Raw genomic sequence first — 15,768 nt, 5'->3', positions numbered from 1 at the left:
GGTGGTGATGGTGGATGTGGTGGTGGATGTGGTGGTGGATGCGGTGGTGGTGGATGCGGTGGTGGTGGATGCGGTGGTGGTGGATGCGGTGGTGGTGGTGGATGCGGTGGTGGATGGGGTGGTGGTTGTGGTGGATGTGGTGGTGGATGTAGTGGTGGAAGTGGTGGTGGATGGAAGTGGTGGTGGATGTGGCGGTGGTGGATGTGGTGGTGGATGTGGCGGTGGATGTCATGGTGGATGTGGAGGTGATGGTGGATGTGGTGGTGGATGTGGTGGTGGTGGTGGATGTGATGGTGGATGTGGTGGTGATGGTTGATGTGGTGGTGGATGCGGTGGATGTGGTGGTGGATACGGTGGATGTGGTGGATGTGGTGGATGCGGTGGATGTGGTGGATGCGGTGGATGTGGTGGATGCGGTGATGGATGGGGTGGTGGTTGTAGTGGATGTGGTGGTGGATGTAGTGGTGGTGGGGGTGGTGGTGGTGGTGGATGTGGTGGATGCGGTGGTGGTGGATGTGGTGGTGGTGGATGTCATGGTGGATGTGGAGGTGATGGTGGATGTGGTGGATGTGATGGTGGATGTAGTGGTGGTGGGTGTGGTGGTGGATGCGGTGGTGGTGGATGCGGTGGATGTGGTGATGGTGGATGTGGTGGTAGTGGTGTATGTGATGGTGGATGCGGTGGTGGTGGATGTGGTGGTGGATGCGGTGGTGGTGGTGGATGCTGTGGTGGTGGATGGGATGGTGGTTGTGGTGGATGTGGTGGTGGATGTAGTGGTGGTGGGGGTGGTGGTGGTGGATGCGGTGGTGGTGGTGAATGCAGTGGTGGTGGTGGAAGTGGTGGATGTGGTGGTGGATGTGGCGGTGGTGGACATGATGGTGGTGGAGGTGATGGTGGATGTGGTGGTGGATGTGGTGGTGGATGTGGTGGTGGATGGGGTGGTGGATGGGGTGGTGGATGTAGTGGTGGTGGGTGTGGAGGTGGATGCGGTGGTGTTGGATGTGGTGGTGGTGGATGTGGTGGTGGTGGATGTGGTGGTGGTGGATGTCATGGTGGATGTGGAGGTGATGGTGGATGTGGTGGTGGATGCGGAGGTGGTGGATGTGGTGATGGTGGATGCGGTGGTGGTGGTGGATGCGGTGGTGGTGGTGGATGGGGTGGTGGTTGTGGTGGATGTGGTGGTGGATGTAGTGGTGGTGGATGCGGTGGTGGTGGATGCGGTGGTGGTGGATGCGGTGGTGGTGGAAGTGGTGGTGGATGTGGTGGTGGTGGATGCGGTGGTGGTGGATGCGGTGGAAGTGGTGGTGGATGTGGTGGTGGTGGATGTGGCGGTGGTGGATGTGGTGGTGGATGTGGCGGTGGATGTCATGGTGGATGTGGAGGTGAGGGTGGATGTGGTGGATGTGATGGTGGATGTGGTGGATGTGGTGGTGAATGCGGTGGATGTGGTGGTGGATGCGGTGGATGTGGTGGATGCGGTGGTGGTTGTAGTGGATGCGGTGGTGGTTGTAGTGGATGTGGTGGTGGATGTAGTGGTGGTGGGTGTGGTGGTGGTGGTGGATGCGGTGGTGGTGGATGTGGTGGTGGTGGATGTCATGGTGGATGTGGAGGTGATGGTGGATGTGGTGGATGTGATGGTGGATGTAGTGGTGGTGGGTGTGGTGGTGGATGCGGTGGTGGTGGATGCGGTGGATGTGGTGGTGGTGGTGATGGTGGATGTGGTGGTAGTGGTGTATGTGATGGTGGATGCGGTGGTGGTGGATGTGGTGGTGGATGTGGTGGTGGATGCGGTGGTGGTGGTGGATGCTGTGGTGGTGGATGGGATGGTGGTTGTGGTGGATGTGGTGGTGGATGTAGTGGTGGTGGGGGTGGTGGTGGTGGATGTAGTGGTGGTGGGGGTGGTGGTGGTGGATGCGGTGGTGGTGGTGGATGCGGTGGTGGAAGTGGTGGATGTGGTGGTGGATGTGGCGGTGGTGGACATGATGGTGGTGGAGGTGATGGTGGATGTGGTGGTGGATGTGGTGGTGGATGGGGTGGTGGATGGGGTGGTGGATGGGGTGGTGGATGGGGTGGTGGATGGGGTGGATGTGGTGGTGGATGTAGTGGTGGTGGGTGTGGTGGTGGATGCGGTGGTGTTGGATGTGGTGGTGGTGGATGTGGTGGTGGTGGATGTGGCGGTGGATGTCATGGTGGATGTGGAGGTGATGGTGGATGTGGTGGTGGATGCGGTGGTGGTGGATGCGGTGGATGTGGTGATGGTGGATGCGGTGGTGGTGGTGGATGCGGTGGTGGTGGTGGATGGGGTGGTGGTTGTGGTGGATGTGGTGGTGGATGTAGTGGTGGTGGATGCGGTGGTGGTGGAAGTGGTGGTGGATGTGGCGGTGGTGGATGCGGTGGTGGTGGATGCGGTGGAAGTGGTGGTGGATGTGGTGGTGGTGGATGTGGCGGTGGTGGATGTGGTGGTGGATGTGGCGGTGGATGTCATGGTGGATGTGGAGGTGAGGGTGGATGTGGTGGTGGATGTGATGGTGGATGTGGTGGATGTGGTGGTGGATGCGGTGGATGTGGCGGTGGATGCGGTGGATGCGGTGGTGGTTGTAGTGGATGCGGTGGTGGTTGTAGTGGATGTGGTGGTGGATGTAGTGGTGGTGGGTGTGGTGGTGGTGGTGGATGCGGTGGTGGTGGATGCGGTGGATGTCATGTTTTTGTAGGCTCACAGCCAATTGATTAATATATCTACTCGGCAATAACTTCTTTAAATGGGTCTGGCACTCTTTACTCATTAAAGAGACAAATGATTCTTCCCATCACACCGCATTAAATAAAAATTACCAACTGGAAAAATGTGGTATTCTTCAGGATATGAGACACGACCAGAAAGCTTAAAAAAAATACTGGACTCAGGTGTAAAAAAAAAAACAAAAAAAAAAAAACTTCAAAGCAGCAGATGTACTTTATCGAAAGTTAATACTAAAAGTTAGTATCTGCTCGGTTCCTGGAACTTATACCCAACTACGGCCTGGAAACGTAAATATAAATAAATATTTCCTAACGGCATAAAAAAAACACTTGCAGAAATAATGCAAATTCATTTTCAGTGGCTGTGCATGTAAAGGTCAATGTGTTTTACTTATGTCGTAGGTCTGTATTTGTTGGCGCTATTGGCGTTATAAATGGCAATTATTTTTACGTATGTGTTAAGGAGTTAAATGACTGGGACATTGAGAGTAACTGAAAGGAATCGAGGGCAAGAGAGGGCAGATTGTGTGAGGGTGAAACAGGTCCACATCATGACGGAATTGAGGGTTGAATGAAGAAAGAGGTGGCTAATTTAGCAATAAGCCGATAGCCAGCAAGAGCCGATGCAAGAGTTAGCTATGACTGCAGCACCAGGGCACCGGAAGGTTGATGGACAGGTGGGAGGGGCCAGAGCAAATGGCAGGGGGAGATACAACTCACCTGAAAGTTTTGCAGGAGGAGAGGAAGAGATGAACTGAGGGCCTCAAGTAGGGAGGGCAGTGGGAAAGACTCATGAGGAGAGGAGCCTGTTTGCGAGTTCTGGGATAGCAGAAGAGACAGGCTCAGAGAGAGAGGAAGTGTGGCAGACTGAGGTTAAAATGTTTTGGGGGTAGTTGGGGACCGTGTGGGATGGTGTGCAGGGGAGGGAGGGGTGCAAAGACATAGGGTATAGATGCTGATAGACACTTAGGAGCAGCAAAGAAGAGATGTATGTTTAGGAGCACACTGTGTGCTGGGAGCAAGACATGACTAGCCTGCATTGAAATACCTGTATTTTCGGGCATTCTCTTGGTCAGGAAGTAAAGGGCTTTGTTAAACGAGGCGCTTTTACTTACTTTCGCTTTTAGTGCAACGAGGGTGGAAAGTGACGGGCAGGAGAGAGGCTGGGGAGCGGAACTATTGGGGCGAGAAGTTGAAAAATGTGATTCACTTTGTGACAGCAGGGGCACCCCTCTCCACTGCCACGGCATTAATCAAGGCACTTTGGTGACACCCCGGGTGGCTAATAAGGCAACTGGGAAAGTGCTGCGAAATCCAAAAGCAAGCGCACAAAGTGGTCCCGACTGTACCCGTGCTGAGGGAGGGAGGCGAGGGAGGGAGGAGAAATACGAGACGGCCTGCCGGCCGTGAGACGTGTGAAGACGCGGGAGGGGGCGGAGCGGGGAGAGCGGCATGTGGGTGTGAAGAAGCCGGGGCCTTTGAAGTGAAGCTAAGCTTCACTTCAAAAGGTGTCGGAGGAATGCGGCTGAGGGAACAGACGGCGATTGCGGCTGAGGGAACTGATGTGCACGCGCTTTTAAGCTCAATGCACATGCGCATTGAGCTTAAAAGTCACGGGCACTGCAAGGAATCGCCACGATTCCTTGCTTGTTAGTTAAAGGTTGTTTAAGCCGCAATAGTCTCGCAAGCTCGATGCGCATGCGCATCGACAGGCGAGACCTAAAAAACGTGTCTACGTATTATCCATTCATCCCCGACACCCTCGGGTCAGGGAAACTCCAAAAACCGAGCCTGGGAAGGAGAGAACCTCAGACACGCTGGCGGGACTGCGAACCAAGGAGGGAGGGAGGGAGGGGAGATACGGATACCAGAGAGACAGGAAATACAAGACCCACTACAACAGGACTGAGAGCAAGGCAAGAAGATGAGGATACATCTGTTTCAAGTAGAAGAAATCAAGACTGTAGGGCAACAATTAGTTCATTAGTGCATAGGAACAATTATACCCAAATAAGCAATGAACACGCTGATATTAACACTAGAACACATTTATTTATGACATTTCAAAAAACACAAGATCTACTGTGGCTCTTTCAAAGGACGGACAGCGGCAGGCAAGTTAATGATCGCTCATAAAGGATATGTATTAGGGTCGCAAGATCACACCTCTCACCACCCCATGAAATACCACCAAAGGGAACATTTTCACAGTAGAAAAGATGTCGGACTTGGACCAGAGGGGAAGTTTAGAGTCTCCCACTCAGACAACGGCCATTCCCTTCCTAGATAAACCCACAATTGACACTGCTTTCAGAGACCAAGGAACTGGTAAACGCTGAGCTATACATAAATCATAACTTGTGTCTATTCCACTCACCTGAACATACCCCAAAACCTGTTGAACACATTTGTCTCCCTGATCTGTCACACCACAAAAGAGAACATTCCACCTACATATCTCCCACACCACCCTGCACTTTAGACTCGCACTATTCTGCTTGCAAAACCCGTACCATTCTATACACTCGCACCAATCCAGCTCTTGCATACCCTCTCTCGGGAGTCTTGGCGCACCCTTGATTCATATGTCAATTGAACCCTTACTTGTTGCTTTGCTCCCCTGTCCGGTACAAGAAGGCATTAAGTGTTGCTCGAAGGTCTTCGCTGATCTTTTCCTGCAATGAGAAACCCCACAAAACAGCATTAGTGAACTGGGAAGTTGGACACCAGACATCAAGCGATGGATTGAGGTCTTAGAATGGAGTCCATTGAGGACCCTAATGCAAACATCAAATCAAAAGCGTGAGACAGACAACCAGGTATTTAAATTTGTTAACCACAAGGTTAAACAAATGTCTTGAGGTGGGACCGAAAATGGCTAAAGTGGTTGAATAATCTAGGGATGGGCGATAAATTTCACTCCGCAGGTGGAGTTTTGGCCACTCCAACGCAGAGTTCCAAACAAATTCCGCCAACCGCCCAGTGGCAGAGGTTTTTTCTGGTGTGTAGCTCACCAATAGTAAGTTGGCAAGTGAGAATTGGCGTCCCCTTGCTTGATTTTCAGGCGCTAGGAGGTGACCTGGAGAGATTTTCCCAACACGGGTGGTCGCGAGCATTCAGAATGAAAAAGATGCCGCCGGAGTATAAAATCTACTCGAGAGGCAGCAAACCTAACTCAAGATAAAACACTCTCTGGCGCACTGCGTGGTGACGCTTGCTCAGATTTTTCAATGAGGAACACTCTCCCGGTGCTAAAATTCAGCACAATTAGCATGACGTGCCGATTTCCGCCCATTAGTGGAACTCCGCAGAATCTTGAGGAGTTTTCATGTAACTCCACGAGTTCCGCTCACCCCTAGAATGATCCCAATAACTTAGTAATGATAGTATGCCTGATATAAAAAAAACGCCTGAAAAGCCCTGGCACTCCTGACATCTGCTAATAATGCCCTCCCAAAACACCTCCCATTTACCCTGACCACTGCAGGCAAACAGAGTGCATTGCAGACCCTTTATGGCCTGTAGATTGACAATGCACATCAAATTAACCCAAACTCATTGCTTTCTATCAAACCTAACTTCAGACAATTTTCAAACCCAGCCTAAGTAGCTCCTAACACATGTCTTTTCTACAACAATTTGAGAAAAATAGTAAACAATGAGAATGGGAAATCTAATCGAAAATCTGTCTTTCCACCATCTGGCGAGAACCACATGAGGAAAATAATTTGACACTGCCTTCCAAATTATATATTTTCTCACAATTATTAAATCAAATGGTGAACACTCCAAGAAAACGAATACTAAGCTGTGGAGCTTGCAAACATTTACTTCCAAAAAATAAGGTAAAACAGATATTAATTTATTGTGATGTTAAAGATATCAAAACAAATATACACCATGCAAAATACTGTAAAGTAGCCCAATGATTCAACGGAGTTTGGAGGGGGAGGCATCAAAGGGAAACCCCAAAACTATGCGTCATGCTTTGTTCAAACAAATCTAGAGGGGAGGTCTGTTTAGATTACCCATGAAATCGTGACAACACTTGACGTTCGTTATTTCCTGTGATTTTTCTCACATGAACATATTTACATTTCAAACACTGAAATGCTGTCTTGCTTCTAAGGTTAAAAGCACATTTGACAAGTAAATTTTTCGTATTTCTGTTAACATTTTACATAACATTGTTACACTGGAGAAATGAATACGATGCTTTATTAATGCGCAATGATTCAGAAATGAGCAGAAAAGGTAGTTAGGTTGTGAGAAGGGCAGGTTTAAGCAAAAATAACGAAAAACGTAAGCTTAATTATCAATTTTCTATTGGTATCGGATATTTGTGAAGTGGACAAGGAATGTCAGCCCTCTTTGCCACAGCACCCCTATCCTGGGCAACCTGTCGCGGAGCATCCCCATAGACTGAAGACTGCAGTCATAGAGCTAGGTGGTTCTCTGAAAGACTGGTAACTATGTGTGACCCAGTCCAGGGCGTGCTGAAACGTAATGAAGATGATGCTTCCAATCGGTATACGCTCTTCAACTGCTCTTACAGGAAAACCACCTGCTCAGCAATTCAGCTGGTCAGAACACCACCCCTCTGCCAACCCCATTCTGTCCTCATAAGGCACCTCTCTAGCAATACGAATACTTCTCTACCAACAACTTATCAGAGGGCTTCTTCCTTCAAACATACTCTTGGATCTGATGATCTCAAGTGGACTATAAAGGACGACAGATATGTGGAAAATTCAAGCTTTATCCCACAAGCAGACACTGGTGGAAACTTCTCTGTCAGACATCTGCTGAAAAATGCATTACCATACTTTAGATGGCGTCGGACTGGCCTGTAGGGCAATCAGGCAGCAGCCAATATGCTGGTATGACAGACAGGGCAAGTGTGGGCTTATTTTGCTGTTTGTGGGTCTGGTTAATGGCCTGAAGGACCGATTTTTACTTTCCATTTCCCTGCCATCAGTGCTTTAAATTGAAATATAGAAGCCTTGGTACTCACAATCCAGAGTACCTGTTTCCTCCTAAAAAGAGCTGGTAGTCTTCATTAAATTTATTGCATCAGTGCAGAGAAATCCAGGTACCCTCCCTTTCAAAAGAAAGAAGTGCAGATTCACAGTACTGACAGTAACTGACGATTTAAAGCACTGCCTGATAGTGCCACAAACATTGCCTGCAGAAAACACAAATTAATGATCTGTTACCTTGGCAAACACATAAACAGCATGTCTTTACAAGTTCAATACTTCTCCAATTTGAAAATGTGCGCAGCTGTCGCCAGACAATTATGTGAGGATCACTATAGATGGGCCTTGGCTCCACCCACATGTTGGGAGCCAGGAATAAATGTTTTGATTGGGCATACTCTGTGAGCTTCCACAAACAAAAGTGTTTGCCCTCCGCACATCTTTCTGAATATTGCTTATTTATCCAGCTGCCTCGGCTTGAATTTTCAGGGAACACACATGCCATTGTCATGCTATTAAAGTGTCTTAGATAACTAGGTAATCGATGGTGCTTTTCTCTTGCAACAGCACAGAAAGGAAGAGGGCAGTGTACAGGAATGACTAATGAGGAAAAAAACTGTACCGACTTAGAGGGAAGATTCAAAGCAACATAGTAAGAAATGACATGTGCAACACTCACACAACACGTCTGCAAACAATTACGAAGGCAAAAAAGGAAAAACATTAGATTTTCCTCTTCATAACGAAACAATAAACCCATCCGGTAATGTCACAATATTCTTTTAAAGGTGGAGAACGAAATGTTGTATGCAAAATATAAGACAATTGCCCAAGGAGGGATCGAATATAACAATGCAGTTTCGCACAATCTTTTAACCATTCTGGAAACTGTACTAAGCTTTGTGATGAAATGGAGTGTATTATATGGAGTGATTGTGCGACTCCACCATGTAATACACTTACCATCTCTTTTAATTGCAGTAAGTTTTGTCTGTAAAACCCTCAGCTCAACCCTGGGTAACTGTGGCATTGAGCAGTAAGCTTCACACAGAGGAACAAGTGTAAAGAATTTAAAAAAACACCAAAAGAACAGACACAGAACTCAAGCAATCTGACATTAATTTATTAAAACAGAATGTATTTTGATAAGAATTTAGGCAGTAGAACGAAAAGATCCGCAGAGGGTTCCGGAGATATAGATTTTACAAGTAATATGAAATCAAAGAAATTTTACTCAATTGTGAACAAAAAAAGAACTGGACACAGAAACTTCTTCAAAGAAAACATAGGTGTCACTGCGGTCGGTTAGAAGTACTTGGCACAGCCAACTCCAGCAGGGGGATCAACAAGGTTCTCAACAACAGTTACGGCGGGGCTTAACCTCGCTAGTGAAACTCTCCCTACATCATTAAATCTCGCCAGCTCTACTGCGCATGTCTACGCATCCATCCGCAGGCCGAGACCTAAAAAGGTGGTTTGATGACGTATTATCACGTGGTCAGTTTTGAAAGGAGAAAGCATACCTGTGATCAAGGCTCCAGAGTGAGTTGAAACGCGTAAGGGATGAAATGGCAACGGCTGCATACTCCAATAAAGAATAAAAGCACCTATAATCCTCCAAATGGGTTGTTGGCATCTTCTTGTTTAAGAAGAATGTGCTTGAGGGACAGACGGACACACAGACACACACACACACTTGTTTAGTGTGAGGAGGCACTGTGATTCACGAGAGGTGAAGCCTTGTGTGAGCAAAGATGTACCTCCCCTCCCTCAACAATTTAAAACAGCACATTATACTTTTCACATATGCATATATGGCTTAGGAATTACATTTTTATGTGCACGTGCTTTAACACACGTATTTCACAAAAACCAGGATGTAAACAGCTAGATTTGTATAGGAACGCAAAAATCTTACTTGATAGTAAAAAAAAAAATTCATATCACTTGTTCCTTTGTAATGTAGTATTAAATGTGTGAATGTGTGTTTATTAGTACAAGTGCTCTAAATAACATGTTTTTGGGTTAAATTTAATTTACTGCCAAGGCATAAAAGAAAAGGTTACTCCACCTGCCGATTCCTCACCTCTTGAATACTCCTCCAAGTTCAAGATTGGTCCGGAAAAAGTTTTTCCGCAGCACCCCCTTGACAGTAGGGAGTGCCAGCTCCGTACTGACACCGGAAAATACATCATGCGACATCACAGGAGCAATAAAGCGACCCAATTATCCAGACATCAATTTCCCATCCATTTTTTCTATGCTGCCGACCCAGCAGGATGGGAAAGACATCAGATTGTGAATAAAGTGCAACTGCATAATAGGGAAGGGTATCTTATTGCAGAGGTTCATTACCATCCACCAAAACAAGGAGGTGGGGTGGGATCAGTGAGCATTATGCAGGTAGAAATATTTTACCAAAAGTTAGTACCTTTTTCTCCGGATGGCTCTTGTACCTCCACCAGTCAATACCATCCCGAGGTTGAGAGTTTGATGGGCACTTACACCAGAAAATCCTTAAGTACAGATCAGGCAAAATGCCCATCCCTCTTCTCCATAATGCTCGGCAAATGTTGTCTATGGGAACCCCACAACCAGAGTAACTTTTGAAGCTTTTACCCTTGTATAGTGTGCCCAAAGCCATCCAGGGGCGTATTCTAGGTCACAGCATAGTAGATCTTAATACAAAAGATAACAAGTCTAGATATGTTTCATTTCTGCATTGCTGTTGCCATGAAAAGCCAGTCACCCACTCAGAAACTCTTTGTGCAGCCGAAAAAAAAACTTAGTGCATTTTGGAATCAAGCCTATGTAACCTCTCCTCCTCCTTTGTGGGATGAGGTTGTGGAAAAAAGGTAGGTAGTGTGAACGAATTACCCAAATGGAAGGGCTTCATCGTCGTAGGAAGGGAAGCAACTCTATTCCTGAGTACCAGCTTGTCAGGATAGATTTAACAAAATGAAGTGTGATGCTCAGTGCTTGCAATTCATAGACATGCCTGTCTGATGTATTAACAACAACAAAAAAACGTCATGAGATGTAGGGAACAACTATATAAGAGCTCAAACACAGACTCCAGTAGCGAGGTTAATACCAAATGTAAAACTCCCCGGGACATCATAAATGGAGTGGGAGGAAACATGGTGGTCAGACCTTCCGAGAACTTTAACACAATGGGAGACTTGAAAAGGAACAGTTGATCCGTGTTGCAAAGGAAAGCCAACAAGGTCTCTAGGTACCCCAATTGGATTTTAGAAAATATATATAAAGCCCATTATACACAAGTGTGTCAAAGCGCTAACATAGAGTAAGAACTACAAGAGAGAAGACCAAACCTATCCATCACAAAGGGAGAAAAGCCAGGTTTTCAACTGCTTGTGAAAGGCAGCATGGAAGGAACGACTTGCTATGTGAGTGGGTAGCATATTCCAGAGCTTGGCAGCGGTGTCCCGAAAGGACCACCCCTCACCTGGCTTTTCAAAATCTAGGTATCTCCACCTTCTTAAGAGAGACAGAACTGAGCGGTCTAGTGGGAATATACCAGTGAAAGGACGTTCTCAAATGCAACGGCCCCTGGAAGTGGAGGGTAGTGTGAACAAGACAGAGGGCTTTGAAAGTCACACACTTCCGGAGTGGCAGCCAGTGAAGGAACCGAATGCCCTCTCTGTCCGACAGATGTTTTGGGACATCTAGGACAAGATGAGTAGCAGCATTCTGAATAGTCTGAAGTCTATTTAGGGTGGCTTTAATAATATTCATGTAAGGAGCCTTGCAATAGTCCGTAATACGATGTAATAAGGGCGATGACCAAAGCACCTCAAGAGTTCGACTGGAATCAGAGGAAATATCTTTTTAAAATTTAGTTAATATAGAAGCAGGAGCACACAGGCCTATTGGTCTGAGTATCAAAGAAAAGGGAGGAGTCCTAAAACATCCCTACATTTTAAGCCTCTGTGACTGGAAGAGGTACGGGGCTGTAAAACTCTGGCCACCACAGTTCAGACCATACTGATGTTTGCCCAACAAAAAAAAAAATCAGGATCTCCATCTTGTCGGCATTCAGTTTCAACCAATTCTCTTTCATCCAGTTGTTTATATCTATCATACAGCATTTGAACCTTTCAGCCACCACCAGGTTTTCCTCGAATATTGATACAATGAACTAGATATCATCCACGTAAAATAGTACTTGGAAGCTGAAGGACCTGATCAGCTTGGCAAAAGGGGCAACATATAGATTAAACAGGACTAGGGCTGAAAGAAGAGCCCTGCAGTATCCCACAAGATAACTCAAACGGGCCTGCCCTAAAGTTCCTACAACTCACAGTGTGATAAGAAAGGTCTCCATCAGTGCCAGGGTGGAGACAGGGCGGTGTCCCTCAAACCTGCCTGGCACAATCTATGGACCAGGCGGCAGGGGGACAATGTGTATCAAACGCCACTGAAAGGTCCAGCATCAAGATAGCAGAACCTCCCTGATTATCCTGACAACAAATGGCATCAGTAGTAGCCAGCACAGCGGATTCTGTGCTGTGGCCACTCATAAACCCATTCTGCGATCCAGATCCTGAGTGGCCATGAACTCCACCAGTTCCGGATTAAGACAATTTTCAAGTATCGTAGCTGGTGCCGGTAAAAGAGAAATAGGGTGCAGATTACTTAAATCTTCAAAGCCACTGTGAGGCTTCTTTTTAAGGGGGACAACTATTTCCTCCTTCCACGATTGGGGAAAGATACCAGTTAAAAGAATTTGATTGTAAACTTATTCGAGAAAGGGGACAATCTGATCCGGACCTAACTGCAAGTGTCTGGGAGGACACGAATCGTCTGGGGAACCAGATATCAAGTGTAGAAAAGCTGCTTAACGTATGCGAAATAGGGAAGAAGACTGAGAGTGGCAGTGGGGGCGAACTTAATTGCCTCCTCATCTTTATGTGTGGGAGGGCTATCCTCATTAAAATTAAAACAATCTTCAGAATCTTGTCCCTAAAGTAAGCTGCCACACTTACAGAAGCCTTGGGAACTTTCGATGATTTGGTGAGCTGGTGGAGGAGAAAGATTTTTTAACACTTTCTAGAGTTCCTTGGGAGTATTGGCGGCTGACAATATATTTAAATAGTGAAGTATGAGGACTTACCTAACATAAGAGCAAGTTTGTAACTATGCATCATTTATGTGTGCTCATCTTTTTCTTCAATAGATGGAGTGAGCCTCCACCTCAGTTCTTGCCTCTTGCACAGATGTCTAAGCTCTTTCAAATCCACTGAGAACCAGGGAGCAGATGCTCTGGTTTTGGTCCGGGGCAATTTGATCGATGGCTGTCGTCTCCACCCACATGTGAAAATCCTGTGCAGTATGTTCCAGTTGACTTGTGTCCCTTTCTAAGGATTTAGACAATGTCACTTCTAAGTTTTCATTAGAAATTGTATTCCACCTCCCGAATGTGGTGACGTTGCTCTGCATCTGACCTCTGTCCTTCTGTATGGTAATTTTAAAAGGTACCGCTAGATGGCCCGTCCAGCACAGAGGGATACGATCTCCCATCCCCAGATCCCCATAAATGACAAAAATACCCTCTAAGGTGCGTCCTGCCGTATAAGTGGGTGAGTTCACCAATTGCCTGAAAACAAAATCCTTCATAAGTTCCAGTTCTATCATCACACCCATAGCACATTCTTCCTGGGCCACCAAAAGTGTGAACTGGAGAATACTGGACAGCCATGCCTTCCTGTGGTCAGTCTGGTGAGCTGCGCACCAAGCAACAAATCTAGGTCACCTCCTGTAATAAATAGATTTGGTTGAGGAATGACGGGCAGATTAGATCACAACCATCACATCATCAGGCAGCTGGAAGGCCAGCTAGTGACCCCACTCGATCTTCATGCATGAGGGTGTAACTGGGATAGAAGATCCACCCAGAGACGAAGATGTAGCAGGCAAAACACAGGGAGAGTTGCGGAAGGTTTGTGTAAAACACACTACTCGGGGCATCCGGAGTTGCCAAGACAGCCTGAGCTTGGTCCTGGCAGATTTTTCTCAGAACACATGGAATCGATATGAGGGGAAACACGTAGTGAAGAGGGAAGTTTCACTTCAACTGAAATGCTTCCCAAAAGTACCCTGCACCTGATGCTGAAAGGCACAGAACTTTGGTCAGTGTGAATTGGAACGAGTGGCTCAGTATCTCGGGCATGTCCCACTGATTGAAGGTGTTCTTCACAAACTCTGGGTGAAGACACCACTCATAATAAGCAAGATGGCATAGACGCCGGTTGTCTGCTATGGTGTTCAGGAAGCCCACCAGGTGATATGCCACTAACCACATTCCAAGCTGGTGCTTCCAGGACGAGAGCCTCAGAGCTTCTTAACGGAGAGACTGGGGCACTCCTCCGTCCACATGCTTGCTGACTCACCATATCACGGTTGAATTGTCTGTCAAGATCTTGATTGACCGACTGCAGATTGATGTGAAAATTCTCCTTTTCTGGAGACTTAAGTGCTCTGATCTCCAGATCTTCAAGACGAGCCCAACCCCCATTAGAACAACAACGGAAGGATGCGGAGATGCATAGAAAGTGGGCAGAGTAACAGATTGAGCCAGATGGAAAGCTGTTACTACCTTGTCCTAGGAGCACTACTTTTTCCAGAAAGACAGTCAGGTAAGGAGGCTGAGATGACAGTGCCTGTAGTAGGCTCACCCTCCAAGCAGATGTTATCGCCACTAAAAAGGCTGTTTTAATTGTGAGCAGCCAGGAGGGACAATTGTGCAGCGTTTCAAATGGTGCACACATCAAAAGGTAAGGACCAAATTAAGGTCCCATTGGGGCATAATAAAAGGCAAAGGGGGAAGGGGGAAACATATGGGTAAGCTCCTTCAAAAATATCTGTACAAGATGGCGATTTGAAAACAGATGGCTGGTCCAGCAGCTGAAGAAAAGCAGACAGGGCAAAAGTTAGCTCTTCAGAGTGCCCAGAGCAGAGCTCTGCTTTGCCAAAGAGAGAATAAAAAGAAGAACACCTGGCAGGGAAGCGGTCAAAGGGTAACAGACCGTTCTGTACAGTATTTACAAAAGGTTTGCCATCGGCAGGCATCTACCGACTTCATGGAGGGACACCTGGCTGCCAGGATAACCTCACAGACTTCAGTAGGAAGGTCAAAAGCAGTTAAGTGACGCTGCTCAATCTCTATGCAAGGAGGCGGAGAGTGGGCAGGTTCGGGTGAAAGACCCTCACCTACTGCTGCGACAAAAGACACTCCTGAAGAGGCAGCCTGATTGGAGGATCGATGCTCATTGGCAGAAGTTCAGGATACCTGACTCTCCATGCCCAGTCCAGGGTCACAAGGATACCTTGGGCATGGTCAGTCCTGATCTCCTTGAGCACTCTGCGCAGGAGTGGTATGGGCAGAAAGGTATGTAGAAGGCCTGTGCTCCACTCGCTATAAAAAGCGCTGCCGAGCGAGAGCCGCCTTGGAAACTCCAACGAGCAAAACTGCTGACAATGCATAATAGCTTCGGAAGCGCATTGATCTAACCAAGGCTCTCCCCACTGTTGAAAGAGACCTTGTACAACCCTCCAGATAAAGATGCCACTTGTGATCCACAAGGACCGGTGGTCGAGTTTGTCCGCTCTGGCGGTGAGAGAACTGGCCAGATATTTAACCACCAGGGAAATGCCACTGCTGTTCCAGCCAAGTCCAGAGATGCAGGGCCTATTGGCAAAGGGTCCATGACCCCACTCCTCACTGTTAGTTGCAATACCCCATGGGGGTAGTGTTGACCGTGACACCTGAACAAGCCTTCCTTTGAGAAATGGTAAAAAGGCTTTCAGTGCACAAAGCTCCAACAGGTTGATATGGAGCTTGACTTCCACAGGAGACCAGAGTCCTTTGATCTCCACCTATCCCAGATGGCCGCCGAATCTCAGAAGTTACACATATGTCACTACTGCGAGATCTGGGTGGAGAAGGGAGAGGGGTCTGCCTTTAACCCAATCGCGGTTTGTCAACCACACCGCAGGTCGTTTGTGGTGCCCTCCGATATCTTAACTA

At 47.3% G+C, this 15,768-nt stretch overlaps 1 protein-coding gene across 1 annotated transcript in view; it reads right to left on the bottom strand.

Moving 5' to 3' along the window:
* Positions 1-15,768, bottom strand: part of ATAD3A (ATPase family AAA domain containing 3A) — a 446,196-nt gene that overhangs the window by 96,383 nt on the left and 334,045 nt on the right. Inside the window, exon 13 of the mRNA XM_078642408.1 lies at positions 5,344-5,414. Within this exon, the coding sequence (XP_078498534.1) occupies positions 5,344-5,414 (71 nt within the window). The remainder of the gene's footprint in view (positions 1-5,343; positions 5,415-15,768) is intronic.

Source organism: Lissotriton helveticus, chromosome 5_1, assembly GCF_964261635.1.
Source record: "Lissotriton helveticus chromosome 5_1, aLisHel1.1, whole genome shotgun sequence".
In the NCBI taxonomy this organism is placed as follows: Eukaryota; Metazoa; Chordata; class Amphibia; order Caudata; family Salamandridae; genus Lissotriton; species Lissotriton helveticus.
This window is presented reverse-complemented; position numbering and strand designations above follow the sequence as displayed.